Source organism: Macrobrachium nipponense, chromosome 12, assembly GCF_015104395.2.
Source record: "Macrobrachium nipponense isolate FS-2020 chromosome 12, ASM1510439v2, whole genome shotgun sequence".
Taxonomy (NCBI): Eukaryota; Metazoa; Arthropoda; class Malacostraca; order Decapoda; family Palaemonidae; genus Macrobrachium; species Macrobrachium nipponense.
The window spans coordinates 63,103,388-63,124,197 of NC_087205.1; the positions used below are offsets into that span (position 1 = coordinate 63,103,388).

Genomic DNA, 20,810 nt, shown 5'->3' on the forward strand with positions numbered 1-20,810 from the left:
CGGTTATAAAAAAGTTAATCAACTTCAAAACAAAAATTAACAATAAATTATATGCTGAAAAAAGTCATTGAAGTTTATTGTTAGTATTAACCAAGGATAAAGTTGGAACAATAAACTCTTTAAAAAATGCAATCAGTGCATAAGATAAACAAAATATTTTTATTGTTTCAGATTACAACTCTTGTTCACTGTAAACTGGCCTTCTTATCAAATATTGACACTGACAAGCAGCAACGACAGAAAAGTTGAAACCTAAACGGGGAGCAGAAAAGGAGCAGGAAAGGCCTTTCGAAAGTACTGGCGTTGTGCTATCATCTAATAACACTGATTTCTAGGTAAATCATAACGTGAGTGTAAACAGAAGTCATTAAAATGATTATTTCTTAAATGCTGAGTGGTTTTAAAATGCTTCACGAATCCTGGACTTTGATTAAAAATAAAAGATTCCTTCATAGTCTTACAGTGAAAAATAACCTGATACCTCCAGTTTCACTCCGAAGGGGATAAAAGAGGGAAGGAATTATAATTTATTCTCTCCACATATCGGTCGCACATTTAGAGGCGAAGATAGAGAAGCACAGCATCAGAAGGTGATGAAGCATCAGAGACAGCTTCTGGAAAAGTGACATTGCTTAGGACTAATGTCTATACCCGGAAGAGTGCCAGTGATACTTGGTGGAAAAGTACATCGACTAAATTTTATGTTTTCCTATTTTATTCTCGACTAAAGTTCTCACATTTTCCAGTATCTCGAGAAAGTCATACTGGTGTTTTCCCTACAATCTTTCCGACGGTGGTTTTCTGACTGATAAGGTTAACGTCTTCGAAATACCATTTTTTTTTTATTTAGAATGTGATTTGTGAAGTGTCAGAGAAGCATCAGAAGATATTCGAATAATAAAAGTAACAACAATTAAAAAACTCATGGTGAAAGTAACATCTACTGAAGTAGTATAAGAGACCGAATACATTGAAGCCCTTGAACGTTACATATATATATATATATATATATATATATATATATATATATATATATATATATATATATATATATATATATATATATATATATATATATATATATATATATATATATATATGTGTGTGTGTGTGTGTGTGTGTGTGTGTGTGTGTGTGTGTGTGTGCGTGTGTGTGTGAGTGCGTTTACAATATCCACTCTCTTGGTTAAACTTGGCGAATTGAATTATGTCTCCCTCCCCGTTATGTCCCTTCTCTGGAAGATGAAATTTATGTAATTGCCCATAACTCTAAAATATGTAAATGGAATCAGCAAATATGTAATCGGTTGTATTACCAAGGCAATTTGCATTTCATTAGGGAAGATTATTATACATAGTATGTTGTCCATTTAGCTTAGGGCAATTTCCCTCTAGATTCTACATAGGCTGAATCCACGTATCCAATATTATTATATCCAATACTATATAATTGATATTATTGCATAACATGAATATAAATATGCAATCATTATTGCTCGTCGGTACTGTGGTGGAAATATTTGGAGGAAAGCAAATGCTTCATATACTTTGAAATTTGTAAATTGACCAAGTTGTGTCATTTTGAACATTGCACTGTAACATTAATTTCGCGGTTAACCGGACCGATAGCGTGTCACATAAAACAGGGAGAAAAATTTAGATAAATCAAATTTTCTTCCAAAGGGATTTATTGAGTTCAATCTCTTACACTACTTCTATAGATGTTATTTTCACCATGAGCTTTTTAATTGAATATTGAATCTAGGCCAAAGGCCAACCGCTGGAACCCATGAGGTCATTCAGCGCTGAAACGGGAATTGGCAGTAAAATGATTTGAAAGGTATAACAGGAGGTAACTCGAAGTTGCAATAAATCGGTCATTATGAGAAGGTGGAAGGTTGTATAGAAGAAAGAAGATATGAACGGAAGTACAATCAGGTATATATATTATAATATCATCATCATTTCAGCCTTCAAAAGTCCTTTGTTGGATGTAGGACTTCCTCAGGTTCCTCCTCAAATTTCTATCCTCCGCTGCTCTGGTCCAAGTCATCTCGCCAGCGGGTTTTTTGTGTTCCTGGGTTTCTTTTTTCTATTGTATCCTCGTGGCATCAGGAAGGTTGTTCGTGATGTCCGTCTGTTGTTTGTCATCTTGGCAATGTGCCCCGCCCTGTTCCACTTCAGCTTACTGATGATTTCAAGGATATCCTTTACTTTAGTTTTTCGACGTATCCATTTAACTGTTTTTCTATCCTTCCAGGTTAGATCTAGCATAATTCTCTCATGTGCCCTCTGTACTGTTCGTAATTTAAAGGAAAGCTTTTTTGTTAGATTCCAAGTTTCGGCCCCTAGGTGACTGTGGGGAGGATATACTAATTATAAACTTTCTTTCTTAAGATAATGGGAATCATCTTATTTTTTAACACTGTACTGGCTCTTCCAAACGCCTGCCAACCGAGGGTTATATTGCGTCATGTAGAGAGATTCGTTGTCCAAGGTAGATGTAGTGGTCCACTTTCTCAATTTGTTGATTTTCAGGTTCTAGTATGTCATCTGCATTTTCATTTAGCTCGGTGAGCATTTGTTGAAGCTCTTCTTTGGTGGAGGCAACGCTAATGACGTCATCAGCAAATCTTAGGCGACTTAGGTATTCTCCATCTGTTCTTATTCCTTTTTCTTGTCAGTTGAGTTGTCGGAAAGCTCTCTCTCCAGGCAGGCAGTGAACAGCTTTGGTGAGCTTTCGTCACCTTGTCTGACTCCTCTCCTGAGTTGGAATGCTTCTGAGTCCTCGTGGAGGCGAATAAATTATGTTGCGTGGTCATAGAAGTGACGGAGGACTTTGATGTAAACTTACTCAAGTCACTGTTCTACCAGCGCTGACATGACCTCCTCAGTTTCGACCGAGACAAATAAATTATAATTATATATATATATATATATATATATATATAATATATATATATATATATATATATATAATGTATTTAATTTATAATAATAAATATATATAGATGAGAGAGAGAGAGAGAGAGAGAGAGAGAGAGAGAGAGAGAGAGAGAGAGAGAGAGAGAGAGGTGAAAGAGGGGGAATGGCTAATAATATGTTAAAGTGTTTTATATATAATAATAAAGTCACATAGCTCTGCTCGCCTAGAGACAAGGGGTGGTACACTGCAAAGTTCACAGGGGAGAGCATGGTATTTGCTGAACAAGCAACTTGTCTCAGAGGTCGTTCCCCGTTTGCGAGGCATGTGCATTCGTTTGTACGCGTATTACAGGCCTACTGGTTCAGGGTACTTGTGGAAGACGCATTCTTTGTGCAAAGGAGAGAACACGGTTGGCCTTGCCCTAAGTGTCGGAGAAAACGCCCATTGAAAAGGTAAGACACGTTCTTTAAAAAACTTAGAAAATCTGTTACCTTTTGGAAAAGAGAGAGAAGTGTGGAAATATTCTCTTTACGTAAATACTGTGAAAAGAGTGACGTGGGGTTGTCTATAATAACTATTATCTTTATTACAGATGGGTCCGATTCCATGGTTGATTAGGAATGGGATTCTCTAACTGACTAATACTAGACAATGTGACTTGTTTGGGGTTTGAGAGTGTAACCTTAGTCCGGAAGGTAGAATGTTATCTTATTGGTTTTCTTTATGGGCAGATTTGGGTATTTGTGCCATTATGACTTGTTAATCATTTTGTTCTTTGTTATAACCAATTGCTTTGGGAAATAAATGATATTTTTGTATATTACGCAGTCTTAATAAGCCTCGTGACATCTTACAGACAGGGCACCGTTGGCAACAGGTAAGTTAGTTCCCAGTTTGTGTAGTTTAGGGAATAAAGGGGGTGTAATAGTGGTGCCAGCGGTAAAGGCTTTTTATATAATTTTTCAAGCTGTAGGTACGCTCCGAAGGGACTGTGACCAGTTAGAAATAGGGGTTTTTCGGTTTTTTATTTTGATAGGAGAAGGGGTTATTAATCATGTCACAGGCAACTCAGGGTCATTACTGCTGATTCGACAGAGAGAAGCTGTTCCTCAGACAGTCCTTTTTTCCTCTCCCAAGCCAAGTCAGTTGATTTCTTGAGATTACGGAATAAAGGTGTTTAAAAAGAGAGAAACGGGGGGGGGGGGGGGGGGGGGGGGGGGGGTGGGGGGGGGGGGGGGGGGGGGGGGGAGAGAAAAGTTTAGTTTTTCGACATATTAAGTGTTTCGCAGTTCGCGCATGTTTTGCGGTGTATGTGAATTCGGTTACGGTCATATGAAAGACGTAAGTGTATTTTCGAGTTTTTTTTTTCTTTTTTTATTTTTTTTTATTTTTTTTTTTTTTTTTTTCCTCATTTTGTTTTGATTTTCTTTAACTTTTTGTTCTTGTTCATGTTCCTTTTTTTGTTGTTTGTGTGTTTGGTGGCGAACTTGCCTGAGTGGATTTTTGCGGCAAGTCGTGCCAGAGAGAGAGAGAGATGAGAGAAGAGAAAGACGAGGAGAGAGAGAGAGAGAGAGAGCGAGTTAGCTCGGAAACACCTTACGTTTCTTTACTTTTCCTATCCCTTTCTATTATTATTATTTTTTTTTTATTGTCATTTTCGTGGGGTTGATTTTGTGATTGGGGACGGGGCACGCTTACCTTTTGTTATCTGTTGTTGGGAAAAAAAAATTTTTTCTCCTTGATTGGGTTTAGTGTATATAAGTACATTGATGTTATTGAGATCGGGGAACAGCCTTGGGAAACAAGATAAAATGGCAGATACCAAAACCGACGACGCTACACATCACGTGACGAACATTTCTGTGGGGGTCAGCCCGTTCAAAGGGATCGGGTGGCGCGTTTGTCACAACCTGTGAATATTTTCATAGAGGGAGTTAATAACTATTTAGCGTGGGAAAGAATATAGTAGACGATGTAGAGGCATTCAGAGAGGCGAAAGCTTTGCTAGATTTCAGTAAGGGAGACCTCAGTCATAGGTCAAGGAGTTTCCAATTTACGAAATGTCGTACCTGGACAGACTTGCAAGCATTTTTGAAAACAGCATATGGCTCAAAGGAACACGGAGATATGGTGAGAGACCTTCGAGGTCTTTATAAACTACGGAAAGGCACTAATAGCCTTGTAGAACATAGTTCAAAGCTGTTTGACGCAGTGGCAGATTGGGTAGGAAAATTGAAAACATCTAAATGGGTTACAGGGGATAATCTCCCTCTAAATAATGTTCATAAAAACTGATCTATTTTTTCCCTGCTCTTACACGAGGTACCCGATGCAATAGTGGATAGCTTTGATGAAAAGGTTGAGCCTACCTCAGACGAAGAATTACTTTATACCCAAATAGATAAACACAGGTCTAAATGTCCCACCGTAGATAGCACAATTTTTAACGGGACAAAGCCCGAGGGATAGAGTACAGAGAGACACGGAACTTTCTCCTCATCGCTGTGTGCAAAAGTTGAGTATAACAAAAGATCGATCGATCAAAAGCAACAGCAGTTGCGTTGTTTTCAACTGCAATAAACCAGGACATCCAAAGAAATTGTGTAGGGTTAAATATTGCGGAATGTGTAAAAGTTACTGAGCATTATTGGCAGTCTTGTCCATCTCAGATACGGAGAGATGCGAGGCCCTGCACCGCAAGGTTCTGGTAATTATAATGTGAGAACTTTCCCAGGCGGGTCAAACCAGAGGGCAAAGGGATCGGCGAAATTTTTGGAAAGGCCCGAATCAACAAAAAGGGTACAGGTAATTGGTACATGTCATTGTGGTCTCGTGGGGGGACGCCCCAGAAGCCCAAAGCCCATAGTCTATGGAACAGTAGGGGATGTGGATATCCCGGTTTTCATAGACACTGGGGCATCAATAAATCTAATGGACTATAATTTGTATCAATCCATGTTTCTCCAATTACCCAATTGCAGCCCTCTACGGAGACGGTGTGTGATGTGCAAGCCCATAGATTAAACACCCTGGGTTGTGTACAAATAAGGTTTGCTCTCGTGACAGAGTGTTAACAGAACCTTTTTTGGTAATAAAAGGAATTTGCCTTAGGTAATAAAAAATCTTGTTGGGTCATCCTGCTTGTAGAAGACACAAGATTTCGATCCATGCGGGTGCTAATGGGATAACAATCGGGAAAATGAATTACCTCATACCATATGAGGACGTGAATAGAATGGAGGACATGGAGGTTATTGAAAGGAAAGGAGAGGTGCTCGGTGGTATTAATTGCTGTGATACGCAGTGTTATGGGGAAAGGTAATGTTAAAACACACATTGGTGATCTGGGAGATGATTACGGGAGTTCTATCAGAGTTCATAGTGGTAACAATGATAATAACAATACTGGTGATGATACTAATATGGATGTTGTTTCTGATACTAACAATGCTGGGGATAATACTGAGGGTGGTAATTTGTATGGGGCGGTGGCAAGGAAGAGATACTAACCACAAATATAGAGGTGTTTTATTTGAAGATATTATGTTACTACCAGGTTCAAAGGTTATGGTAAAAGTTAAATTGAAGGAAATGAGAAAACCCACAGATGTGTGTGTTATTGAAAACAGTGAAAAAAAAAGCTCAGGGGAGTTGTTAGCACGGCATCGGTGAACAGTGTATCCAAGAATGGGGTTACGTGGGTGGAGCTATTAAACTGTAATGATACAGTTAGGAGATACCAGAAAAATACATATATAGTAGACTTCCATGATTGGAACTGCGATAGTGGTTCTGTGGCTATCGTAGAGGGGAAAAAAAACTGAGTTTTCGGAGGCAGAAATACAATCAAGGAAACAAACATTTAGTGAACATTTTGGCTAATGCGGATTATAGCGAACACGTTGAAGCGATAAGCGGGCTCTTGGCGGCAATTTGGGGATACGGTAGCCTTGGCAAGGTGATAAATTGGGGTTGACTAATGTCTTAGAGCATAAGGTAAATTTGGAGAGCAACACAAAACCATTTATATTCCTGCATACGCATACCTTTCAAAATCAGAGAACAGGTAGTAGAAAGAAGAATTAATAGATGGGAAGAAGAAGGAATCATTAGACCCAGTGTGTCTCCTTACAACTTTCCCCCCCTGTTAGCGGTACCTAAGAAAGACGGTTTCGGTCGGTGTATGCGTCGATTTTAGACGTTTAAATGAGAAAACGATCCCTGACCGCTAACCCAGTTTGCGTGCATACCAGATCTTTTTTGTCGAAATTGGGGGACATAATATTTATAGCTCAATTGATTTGGCGCAAGGTTTCTTACAGGTCCCTCTCAGCGAGAGTAGCAAGGAATATACCGCCTTTTCAGTGCCCAAGGGACACTATGAATTTAGCGAATGCCTTTCGGTTTTATTCGGGGGTCAGTGCGATGACTTTTAACAGGTTGGTGGAACACAGTTTTTGCACGGGTTATTGGGCAAAAATGTTTTTGTGTATATGGATGACATCCTGATCGCAACGGACACGATCGCGCAACACCTGGAAGTCGCTTACAAGAAGTACTTAGGAGGCTTAGATTTAGCGGGGTTGAAAATCAAGTTAGCCAAGTGTTCGTTCTTGAAAAGCAGATCACATATCTATAGGTCAGTCATATCTAAGGAAAGGGGTTAGAGTAAATGACGATAAGTCAAAGCAATAGCGAATTTCGCATCCCCAGATCAAAGAAAGAGATTAAGTCATTCCTGGGTATCGCCGGTTTCTTTCAGGAGGTTCGTAAAATTTGGGTTTTCTAACATAGCAGCTCCCCTAACTGATGTGTTGCGGGAAGACGTTCAATTTCAATGGAAGGAATCCCAGGCGGAGAGTTTTCAAAAGCTTAAAGATGCGCTAATGAATCCCCGGTTTTTGAAGTTTCCAGATTTTAAGGAACCTTTTACATTAGTGACTGATGCAGCCAGGAAGGCATAGGTGCATGCTTATATGCAAAAGTTTGATGGGGAAATTTCATCCTATAGCTTTTCTTTTTATAGCAGGAAGTTCAGGACAAAGGCAGTAACGAGAAGTCCATGGCCACCATAGATAAGAAAGCCTTTGCAATAGTGTCGAGCTTAGTTCATTTTAAATGTTACTGATGGGGAATAAAGTAGAAGTCCTTACAGACCACAAACCGTACTCGATCTTTTTAATAAACCCGATTTGGTCTCCCAAAACCCAAAAGAGCTCGATGGTTTCTAACTATCAGAGATTTTGATGCAAAGCTCAAATATATAGAGGGCAAATTTAATGTTGTCGCGGACGCTTTGAGCAGGAGTTTTCATGACGCGGAAGGTTTCCAAGTCGCGCAGGTCACTAACGAAGCCATACAATGGGGATATACCCTCATAGAGCTAAAAGCAAGATGAAGACGAGGTCTTAGCAGATGCGAAAGCATTTCTGCGAGGGGAATTAGTCAAGAAACGTTATAGCTTGCCCTTTTTCGGGTTTGGAGTTAGAAGGAAATCTGGTGGTTAGGAAAATTAAATAATAAGTTGAGAACAGTGAAAGTAAAGGAGATACGACACAGATCGTAATTCCGAAAGTCCTAATTCCAGTAGGTTTTAGTATAGTTCATTGCAGGTTCGGTGTAGTCCTCACTTGGGAAATAGAAAAAACTTATGATGAGGTTCGGGCTACATACATTTGGAAAAATATGGGTAAAGATGTGGAAAACTTTCGTAAGGAATTGTGCGGTGTGCAACGCATGTAAGCCTACTAGGACAAACGTCATGCAAAATTAGGATCGTATCCTATACCGAGTAAACCTTTTCAGAGAATACATATGGACGTCTTAGGGAATTTTTGTGAGTCAGATACGCGAACAAGTACTTGCTAGTGATAATAGATGAACTACAAGGATAGTAGAAATTTTCCCCACTTAAGCATAAAATGGCCGAAAGAAAGTAGCCATAGCATTTTTCTAATGGTATCGTTTGCAGATACGGTTCACCCGAAGTTCTATTAACCGACAATGGGAGGGAATTTGTGAACAAAACTTGGAGTGTTTAGCTGAATTCATGGGAATACAGAAAGTAACCAATTATTCCATACAGACCCGAGGCTAATGGTTGTGCGAACGAGCGAACAGGAAAGTGCTCGAAGCGCTCAGAAAAACGGTAGGTGGTAATGATAGAAATTCGGGACAGATATATTAAACGTGTTAGACATAGCATTAACACCATGGTTAGCGATTCAATTAAAATGTCCCCTTTTTGAAGCTTTGTTTGGTTATCCAGCGCGAGGCGCATTTGATTTGTTAACTACGCCTCATCAGGGGGAGGATACAGTGAAGCGCTGATATCCACAGCGAGAGAGAGACACGCATGTCTTAGCCGTAATCTCGAGTCACAACCAGAGATATGGTTCAAAAGAGTATTAGTAAATCATCTGATCCAAGATCAATGTCGGTGATAAGGTATTTTTAAAACTTAACGTGAGAAATGAGTTAAATTACAAACTAGGCCCGAAGTTTGAAGGTCCTTTTAAAGTCATTGAAGAGAAAAATTGGAAATAGGTTTGTAGTTTTAAATGAAACACGAACAGGTCAGTCAAAGCTAACACATACGTCGAAATTGAAAAGAATGGTTGTGGCAATTAATATGATAGCGCAATTGCATTCATTTTTCCTTATTTTTTCTTGTTATCTGTTTTTGTAATTTGATGACAGAATGGCTTTGCAACCTTTTTTTTTTTTCCTTCTCTTTGTTTCCTTCGAATGTTTTTCTCTCTTATTGTATGTTAAGTCTGCGGCGTTTTTGGCGTAAGATTTCGGGGTTAATATTTTTCTTTTGGCAAATGTTTGCTTTAGCTGAGACAAACGAGATGGTTTTTTTTAGCGTGGGGTCAGTAATTAAATAGAGGAATTATTATGTCACCCGAGTGGTGTTATTATTAAGATGATGGTTTATGTATAATGAGATGGTTCTGGGGGGGTGTGCTTACGAAGATCAGTACTAAACATTTTTTTTTGAGAATCGTGAGTTTCTAGCGTCGCGGGTCTGATTATGCTGCATGCGAAGCACCTGACGTGTTCATAGGTGGGTTTCTTTTTTTTGCTGAAGTTGTTGTAAGGAGTCCGGTTGCGAACCTTCCCTTTGGAATTGATGACTCGGGGATTTGACACGGTTTTCGGAGATGCCGATATGACATTTCACGAGAACGTGTCATATAAGGGGATTTTTTTTTTTTTTCTTGTCGATAGGGTTGCTGCGCTAAGCAGATTCTGTAACGGTACACATTCCTTTTTGGGAAAAGATGTTGAAATTATATATGTTTTTTTTTTTTTTCTTTCTTTAACCGTCGTCCGAGATGATTAAAACAACTGATGGTTTTCTTTTTCTTTTTCTCTTATGTGCGCTGTGTAATGGGAGGGGAAAGTTCACTTACTATTGTTGTATTATCTTTTTTTATTTATTTATTTATTTTTTTTCTACTCTCTTCTTTTTCTTTTCTTACGAGAGATGTTGCAATGAGGGTTAAGCTCTAAATAGCATTTATCTATTAGATAGAAGATATAATTTGTCAGGGTTATGTGGTTGGATAGAAGGGGTGTTCGGCATTATATTTTATGGAGGCTAGTTATATGAACCATAAAAGGGGTTTTTACTGTTAAACTTTATGAGTTCTCTTTTGATATGTGTTTGTCAGATATGGGATTATTTGTGAGAAATTCAGTAGGTAAAGATTATTTGGTTTTAGCGAGGAATTTTTCTTTTTCTAATATTTGATTAGTAGATGAATATATTAATTAGTGACGAATTTGTGGGGTTGGGAAAAACTTTTACAAGACTTTAGTTATTTTATGGACCATGTAGACCTTTTAAATACGGACACACAATGACTTTGGAGAATTCCCAACTCTACGTGAGGATGCCAAGGGAGACGACTTCGTTCTACAGTACCAGAGATTGAGTCAAGTCTACACACGAAGGGCATTTTGTGGACTGCCTTGGCAAAGGAATGAGATGTCTTCGATATAATTTCTGGGGATAAACCAGGAGGAGTCTACAGTCTTCGATGAGGCGGGTGCGAGTAGCACTTGCATAGAATAACGGGTGGTGACCCACGTTTACTTCAGTAGAAAACGTCGAATCTACAGTTTCGCGACGGGAGGGTGTTGGATACCACTCACGAGGGTCGCAGACGCTGAATAATGGCGCGTGCTGAGTTGTTTCGAGTTGGGTTACGTACTCGACCTGCGTCTACAACAATTCGCTCATTCTACAGGGATCCCAGCTGTTTTGACAGTTCCTGCAGGATTCTTACAGACTTCTTCATGGTACTTCCGTCCGTGTCTACAACTCGTCGATAAAGGTGTTTCACCGACACCTTCACGGAAGCCATAAGGCGGCGAGTTCGAATCCGCCTACAGTGGAGTCCATTACTGTCCCGCCACTCGAAGATAGTGGTGAAGATGAACCTTTTTTTTTTCGATGACCGCTATACTATACCAATAGTAATGATCATGTTAGCCGCTATACTGATCGCCATTTGTGTACTTGGAGTCCTTAAACTTTTATGCATTCGACGAAGCACAAGTGCTCCGGCAACGGAGGTGGCTTCTAAGTCATGTGGTACAGTGATACATTGGGCATTAGTTGCCGATATGGTGTAGACGGGAGTGCATTATTTTCTTTTTTGAGGCCAGCCTCTGGTTTTTATATATTATTTGTAAGACGCTTGTGTGTCTAGAGCTAGGCGGGTGCTAGCATGGGGTGGGTAGCCGAGCTCCTATAGAGAGGTGAAATAAAGAGGGGGAATGGCTAATAATATGTTTAAAGTGTTTTATATAATAATAAAGTCACATAGCTCTGCTCGCCTAGAGGACCAAGGGGTGGTACACTGCAAAGTTCACAGGGGAGAGCATGGTATTTGCTGAAACAAGCAAACTTGTCTCAGAGGTCGTTCCCCGTTTGCGAGGCATGTGCATTCGTTTGTACGCGTATTACGGACCTACTGTTCAGGGTTACTTGTGGAAGACGCATTCTTTGTGCAAAGGAGAGAACAAGCGGTTGCCTAAGTGCGGGTGGGGAGAAAACGCCCATCGAAAAGGTAAGACACGTTCTTTAAAAACTTAGAAAATCTGTTTACCTTTTGGAAAAGAGAGAGAAGTGTGGAAATATTCTCTTTACGTAAATACTTTGAAAAGAGTGACGTGGGGTGTCTATATAACTATTATCTTTATTACAGATGGGTCCGATTCCATGGTTGATTAGGAATGGGATTCTCTAACTGACTAATACTAGACAATGTGACTTGTTTGGGGTTTGAGAGTGTAACCTTAGTCCGGAAGGTAGAATGTTATCTTATTGGTTTTCTTTATGGGCAGATTTGGGTATTTGTGCCATTATGACTTGTTAATCATTTTGTTCTTTGTTTATAACCAATTTGCTTTGGGAATAAATAAATGATATTTTTGTATATTTACGCAGTCTTAATAAGCCTCGTGACATCTTACAGACAGGGCACCGTGGCAACACAGGTAAGAGTTCCCAGTTTGTGTAGGTTTAGGGAATAAAGGGGGTGTAATATATATATATATATATATATATATATTATATATTGTGATGGCTTGTTTGACCGCCACACAAAACACTAAACTTTTATCAAGTAGTATTCACCAAAACACCATACTAAGTCCACAAAAGGTGGAATAGTATCCAACTTCAAGAAGAGTGCAAAGTCTATTCAAGGGTACAGTAACTAATGAGAAACACTCTCTTATCTTCCTGCAAAAGAAAACAATTACACAATTAAAGACAGGTCATCAACACATACATACAAAAAAGTGAGAGGGTCCAGAAAGGAGGAGGTAAGCGAAAAGTAAGAATATCCTAACAAATACAATCTAATATCCCTAAAACAACTTCCTCAAATGACTTTATAGGTATCCTCTTGGAGGACAATAACAAACTCCACGTCTGGAGGCTTAATCTGGGTGGCAGGGAAAATTGATCCCAAACTATGGTGTTGGTAGGCTTTCACAAGCTCCACTAATGACATCAGCAGAGGGTCAAAGGCCGTGATCTCAATAAATAAATACATGTGTAACTGTTATTACCTTGGGACAGAGCAGTCCCCTTGGCTTTTACTGAACCAAGGGCAGTACACAAATTGAAGAATACAATATCCTTGCTGCAGAGTAAGGATATCCAATAGGTATACAGTGTCAAAACGTAGCTCTGCAATATGGCGAGGAATAAATATCGTTCCAACAGCAATAATAGCTCCCTTCAAGGTTGGAGGCTCAGAAACACACTGACGCCAACTCCTTCAAGAGTAAACCTCCATCCCTCAGATAACGAAGGAGCCCAACCACGTAACCAACACAACTTGAAAATATAAAAGAGTCGTTAGCCAACATCAAACACCAAGATAACCACCGGTGAGGAGACAAAAAGCTAATAAAGAAAGAATATAACACTTCAATATTTCACATTAAAAATCTAAAAACTTAAATAATAACTAAAAATTATTGACAACTAAGTTACAATATATATATATATATATATATATATATATATATTATATATTATATATATATATATATATATATATATATATATAATATATATATATATATATATATATATATATATATATATTTATATTTGGATATATGTTACAGTCAATATCTAAACCCTGACAATTTGTAAAGTGACTGGTTTTTTCAGGCAGTTTGTGAATTGCCTGGTTCATCCAGTCAGTTTATAAATCAGCTAAAAATCGCAGACAATTTACAAAGTGAATAAAATTTTGATAGATTTTCTTGGCATATTAACTGAAATGATCCTGCTACGGGTCACAAATCCCCAACCCCGCCCGGCCGAGGAACGAACCCATGTTCTTTTGTAAGTGTGTGTGTGTGTGTGTAACTAGCTGTTACCCTCTCATTGTGAGCTCAGAGCTCATTATTTACAGCGATTTTGTTTGACACTGTTTCTTGCCTACAGTACAGTTGCACTTAGCATAACCTTGACCACAAACCTAGATGATTGCTGTACTGCCTGACGTAGATCCTACCTCCTTGTCTGCACTCACTTCACCAATACTATACAGTTGCTGGATGCAAATATCAAATTGGCTCCTACTGTAGCGCCCCTTGAGTATTCCATCACTCACGCCTATTCGATTACTGTCATTTTCGTTACGATCTAAGATAACACCGATAACATTTTGTGGATCACCTTTTCCTCGATCAACTAACGGGATGGGAATTGTCACTTTATCTCCTGGATTACTTGGGACATGTTCTACACGACTACGTTTGACCATGCGCTCAGCTTGAGCTAACTGACCAGCTGCTGCTTTGGACCGTTGAAGTGCTATGTCTTCTTGGAGCTTATGAAGTCTTCCTTGAGGATTCTGGCCACAGGGTGGACTTTCTGGGTAGGCAGAGCCCTCTGATAAATATCAAAAGAAAACATTTAATAAATGGTGATAGACTTGCCATGTGGTTTGGAACTTAACCAAATTAGTTATCAGTTACCTGTGTATGTGTGTGTGTATATGTGTGAATGTGTATGTGTGTGTGTGTGTGTGTGTGTGTGAGTGAATGAGAGAGTATCACTACCTGGCTGAGTGAAGTTCTCTGGTGAGTCATTTGGAGGAGTAGAGCATTCTTTTTGGTGAATCGTTCTGGATGATCCATGCATCAGGTGGATCATCTGGAGGGTTTCGTGCACTCGGGTGATTAGTCTGGAGGGTTCATGCACTCGGGTGATTCGTCTGGTCGAGTAGAGTCAGAGGGGAAACTGTAAGCTCCAAGTAAATCCTCTTCAGTGATCATTGTCTTCAAAACTTCTTCTGGAAATGCAGTTGAGCGTAGACCTACTCTGGCCTCATCACCAAAGAGTGCTTTGTATGGGGATTGTTCTTCTGTGCCGTCTCTGTTCTTCACTGTACAACGTGAAGCGGTCATTATGCCTGGCACCTCCAAAATCCGGTCCATAGTGACATATTTGGAGACTTTACAGATCATTTGTTACATCCCAATTGTACTTGGTGGAATAATCAGAGATAATACCGATGTTCTTAAATCTTCTTTATTTGTCTTCAACCGAAGCTACAGTAATCCTCTTAATCCAATAGCTATATACAGACTGGCGAGATAAGTATTTACGTATCCAGAGGTAAATGTTAAACTGCTCTTTGGTAAATGATCACCAACCCCAATATAAAAAAACAACATATTTATAAAACTGCTGTACTTTAAACAAGCCCTTTGTTACATTACTAATAACAGCCAGTTATACTCTCTTGTTCTATCATAAATATAAATGTAAGGTATATCATATTTCCGGGGGGTATTTTTTTTTTTTTTTTTTTTTTTTTTTTAATTAATTATTATATTTTTTTGTTTACAAATACTCTTGTGTCAGATAAACATAGGTATGTATTTACATTTTATCCAAAATCTGAATAGTTCTCTATAAAAAAAAAAAAAACTATTTTTCCTCTATATAAAAACTTACTAAAGAATATTACAAATTAATATTCAAAAGCAAAGTCTTGGTACTCAAACAGGCATAACATAAGATACTTCACAAAGACATGTTATGACATTATTACATAATTTAGTACTGCACCAGACATCAGGCAAAACCAATTCTGAATAGCTAATGCAGGTATGATCTAAGCAGTAAAAGTGTTACTACTCCTTTCCCTGCTTTTCAGTCTTGTTAATTAACATGATCTCTCCATCTTTGTATTTCACAAGATTATCCTCGTTACTTGCAAACTAAATTTATTTTCCTGCAGATCATTTCAAGATCTTCATTCCATTTGCATTCTTTTGTTAGAACATCTGCAATCATGTCTTTCTGTCCATCCAGCCAACTGAAAGACTCAATACAGCCCTCAGTCAACATGTCCTTCATCTCCTGTATGCTGTTCCTGAGAAGCCTTTCCTCAACCTGCTTGGTACTCCCAGCAGATTCTAGCATGGGTATTGAATCTGTGAACAATTTGATTGGAATTTTCTTTCCATATGACCAAATAATAACTGTTCAATCTGAAACTCGAATGAACTGTTTCAATCTGACTCGCAAAAAACTGACTGTTATCAATAATCTTAGTCATACTTCTGGTTTCAGCCGCCTTTGCAGAATGACATACCTTCTGGATAGTCTTTGACTTCCAGTAAATAGGGCACCACACGCTCCATTTCTCTTACTTCCTAGTAAAATCAGATTCCCACTTATGCTTCTCTCATGTGTATAAATAAAGGAAGCATCTGTAAATCCATATATCTTCAAATATTCTTTTTATCAACTCTTGTAAATTCTACTTTATTTGTCTCTCATTTATCTTATCAATCACAAAATTTATCTTTTTAAGATCTTTCAATGTAGCACTACTATTTTTCTTGGACATCTGCAAGGCTGTGATAGAAAGTAGGGCAGGTTGTATTAGCTGCTAACCAGCTAAAACTTTCCTACATACTTGCGAAATACTTTCAGTTCCTGACTAGTCAAAAGTTCACTAGCTTTTCCTTTCCTGATATCTTCCACTTTCTCAAGACTCCTCGCATAATCATCCATTGAGATTGTTATTCCAGTTTCTGTTTTGATGATATCTATCCCTGTGAACCGAAATTTATTCTTTTCTATCTTTGAAACTTGTAATTTTTCTTTTTACACAAGTCTGTTACTTTCTTTACAAATCCTTTTGTACCAGCTATCGAAAAATCATCTACATGAGTAAGTATCATACCAATCAGATTTCCTTCACTCTGCTGATAGTAGTATGCCTCATCTCCACTCACGGTCTTCAGACCTTCTTCCTTGAAAATCTGCTGAACTTTCAGCCAAAAAAAAAAATTTCTACTGGCATCATCCAATTCCATATAATGGTTTTCTGAGTTTCCAAATAATGTTTTCTTTTTTTAAATCCTTTGGAGGTTCTACAAATACATTCCTGTTAAGTGTGTTTGACTGTAAAAATGCTGCTTTGATGTCAACAGACTGAAGCTCAAAATTCTCATTTGCAGCCAAGGACAAGAAGACTTTCATGCTTTCACGCATAGCTGTTGGTGAATCAGCTTGGGGTTTTTCTTTTTCATGAAACCCTTGGCGACAATTCTCCCTTGTAATCAGTTTTTTGTCCGTCATGCTTCTCCTTTTTCGTGATCACCCATCTGCTGCCTATCTTTTCTTGCCCTACATCTTCCACTTCTTCAAAAGTGTCAAAAATGTAACAAATTTTTTTCATATTCTTTCTTCTTTGCTTCTAACACTTCTGGCATCTTGTGATATTTAACAGGCAATTCCATACATAACTTGTTATTTCCTCATTAAAAAAACACTCGGTTTTTTCTGAAGTCAACCAGAATGCTCCAATGAAATCCTTCTCAGTCTCCTCTTTATTATCTTGAGATCTTGTCTTCATTCTTAGATTACTGGCTGGAGGATCCACTGATATTTTCTCTTCTCCTGCCATTTTTGGGAGTAGAATCCACTGCTTTTGCTTCGTTGTTTACTTCTCTTGAAATTCCGAAGGAATATTTCTTTGAGAGCAAAAGTTGTACTTTGCAACTGGCTACTTTTCTTTAAATCGCCATTCGCCCAAATGTAAAAACATCTCTCCTCTGTGTGAAAAACCTTTACTGGAGGCCACACCAGGCTTTTTTCTTTTTTTTTCATTTATCTTGGTAAAACAAAATACCATATTCCCCTTCTTTGTAAATGATGTTATTAAATTTATTGTTTTGCTGTTGTGAAGCCCTTTTCAGCTTTTGACGAATATTCAGCTTCCCTGAATTGCTTGGTGATCATGTGATGTCTCTCGATCATTAACTTCACATTCTCACTGTCAAACATCGACTCAGTGGCGACATTTCCTGTAGAAATTCCAGGTATTGTTACAGCCTTTCCTGTCACCAACTGCATAGGATTATATCCTAAAAATACTGGTGTTTGTATTATGAGTCCAAGCAGCCATCTCTACAGCCTTCTTTAAATCAATTTTCTTATCTGCCTCTCGAATTTTCTTCACCGTCATATCTGCAGAATAATGGTTACGTTCGTTTATTCCATTGCTCCAGGGAGGGTGAGTAATTTGGACCAAATTTTACTTCAAAACCTAGTTTTGAAGCAAACTCTTTAACTTCGTGGTTCTTAAACTCTGGTCCATTATCTGCCCAGTATCCTTGAGAAGGGAACCCAAACCTCCAGTTCCATGCTGTGTTGAGAGATTCAACCACTGACTCGGCGGTTTTATCCTTCAAAACAGCTCCTTGAATAAATTCTGGTGAAGGAAACAGATCATCCATAATACATAAGTCTCTCCATATTGTTTCAAGTCCATGGTTACAATCTGATTAAAATCAGAAACTATTGGTAATGCAACTTTAGGTGGTGCCCTGGGATTCTTTGCATTTTTTTTTACATATATTGCAGTTTTCACACACTTCTTTTATTGTTTCTCGCATTTTCTCATTAAGTTTTCCTGCATTCCTATATGCATGAAGTAGTGATTTTCATTCTTGGTGGTGGTTACTTCATGAATCTTCTTCACCTTCTCATAACTCTCTACATCTACTTCCTTCTTCAAGTAAAATACAGTCGCGTTCTGTAGTCCAAAATGCTCTATCCTCATACAGCTGAAGAAACCATATGACCTCCTGCAGTATACATACATTCGAACTCACGGGTTGTGTCGACGTTGATTGTCACTTTATCTCATGCATACTTAGATCCATTTCCCATTTCTTCATAAGTATTTCTACCACACAACAATGGCACATTTTCGGCATCCAGCACAAAAGCTTCAAGCAATATCCTTCTGAAAGTATCAGATTTTTCAGATTCCTTTATTGTTATTGGTATTTCTATAATTTCCTTACTTTCATATATTTCTACTTGGACAAATCTGAATTTTTGGAAAACAACTCCTTTATGCAAATTTCTCTTAATACCATTCTTCTTCAGATATATTTTCTAGCCAACTTTTTCCAACTAAGCTACTTGGACAAAACCAGTATCCAAAATCAGAGCTCCTACTTCGGTAACTTCTTTAGCAAACATTACATCGCTGATATCTACAATCAATGATCTCTGATACTTCTTCCATACTTACAAAACAAAAAATTCACATTCTTCCTTTCTTCGACATTCCTTCAATCTTTTCCAAGATTTTTGCTACATTTTCTTCGACCATAATCACTCTCTTTCAGTCAAATTTTGCTGCTGTTTCCGATCATTTGAAGCAGGCCTACTATTAGAAGATGATCTTCCATTTGAAAATGGCCTACCATTGGAGTAGTATGGTCTAAAACTGGACGACTGCCTCGAAGATGATCCTGGTCTTGATGGTGTCCGCGAGGGAGCCCTCCTATATGTTCCAGACTGAGTCCTCCAAATCCTGGATTAGAATCTGATCTACGAAATCTATGAAAATCAGGTCTTTGCTTAAAATTTTGCCATCTTTGCCATCTACTTCTATTTTCGCCATAGTGAACCGAAGACAAATTCTCAGATGATCCTGAAAATTTAGTTCTAATATTTCTATTATTTTCGATTTTAACTTTCTGTATTCGATCTTCAGAAGGATAAAAACTTCATTGTCTTCTCGCGGTCTCCTATCAGTGCCATACATGTGTCTCCATAGCAATCCATCAGTCTTCTTTTCTCTTCTGCATAATATTCCCCCGATCATATGCTTTTTTCTACCATCATAACACCCAACAAGTAATACAAATGTACAGTAACTTCCTCTCTCATACAATCACAGATCAAGACTTCAAACTTGATCCCAGTAAGTTTCATTAGTGTCCTCTTCCTTTACGGGAAAATCCAAGATTGACTTGAGAACATCAATACACTTCTCTGCTGTAGTTTTTGCATACTTTTGCTTAAGAATTTCCAAAAACTGCTGCTACATTTTTTGTTTAGAGCCTCAGATGTTTTATCCAATAGCACAGAAACAACATAATCTTTGACATTATTATTTTTCTTCAGGCTCTCTACTAAATCAGTATACTTGGTAAAATTATCATCCTTGTTCGAGGTATTCCACGCTTCTACTTCTTGAAAAAACTTTTCAAAAGTTTTGACCAACCCAGATTGGAGGAGGTTTCGCTTTAGTAATCTGTGTTGATCTTTTCGCTTCCAATCCTTTTGGCAATTTCTTCACCAATAGTTTTTCCCATAGTAATGATTGCTGTTAAATTCAATAAGCACCTTCCTTTACCACACTTGTCGAAATATCTTTATGCATAATTTTGATATGCTGTTCCCTTTCCATCCTGTTCATGAAATTCTTTTTACATATATCACATTTAATAGCCGTTTTTCTTGTGTCCATACGTGCCACATTTACAGAAAACATTCCATGTGCAGATAAAGTATCTTCTATCATATCTCACTTCATCCTGGGTCCATTTCTATTTGGGTCACAATCCTTTCATCCTTTATGTGGCCAAGCAAAGGTATCCTCCAATTTTTAATTTACAATGATGAAAAGACAAAAACTACCATCGGTTTTCTGAATATGACCAAATTTTTCAAGTTCACAAATCTCTTTGTTCAAGTCCATGCTTTCTCTGTACATAACATCCATTTTAATTTAATTTTTCTTAACACCAGAGGGATTTCAGGGTAACCTTCAGCTTAAATTTTTCGAAATGTTTAATTTTGAAAATTTTAAACTTAATTATCTTTATAAAATTACAAAAAAATACACGCACATACTAGAGGTCTCATAAATTTTCTTGGGGTGTAAAACTTAAGTCTCACTCAGAATTTTCTTTGAAGCGTCAAAACCTATGTCAACCAGGGGCGTCAAACTTTTCAATAGAAGAAGTAATACTGGTAATATAAGTAATACCATCTTGTTGTCTTCTTCCTACATGAG

The 20,810-nt window shown here is 38.1% G+C and overlaps 1 protein-coding gene across 1 annotated transcript; it reads right to left on the minus strand.

The window, feature by feature from the left end:
- Positions 1–13,943: 13,943 nt before the first annotated feature.
- On the minus strand, positions 13,944–14,907 carry LOC135224823 (uncharacterized). The gene is made up of 3 exons (XM_064264146.1): positions 14,791–14,907; positions 14,530–14,623; positions 13,944–14,359 (listed from the first exon to the last, which is right to left on the minus strand). Exons 1-3 carry the CDS (start codon positions 14,905–14,907, stop codon positions 13,944–13,946), a joined length of 627 nt encoding a protein of 208 aa, XP_064120216.1.
- Positions 14,908–20,810: the final 5,903 nt, after the last annotated feature.

What these genes read in the sequence shown, in the direction of transcription:
- LOC135224823 (XM_064264146.1), bottom strand. Translation starts at nt 14,907, where the DNA reads ATGGACCGGATTTTGGAGGTGCCAGGCATAATGACCGCTTCACGTTGT. An exon ending in TCTTTGGTGATGAGGCCAGA is followed by an intron (nt 14,624 to 14,790) that starts GTAGGTCTACGC and finishes GAAACCCTCCAG; the next exon opens with ATGATCCACCTGATGCATGG. An exon ending in AGAGAACTTCACTCAGCCAG is followed by an intron (nt 14,360 to 14,529) that starts GTAGTGATACTC and finishes GATATTTATCAG; the next exon opens with AGGGCTCTGCCTACCCAGAA.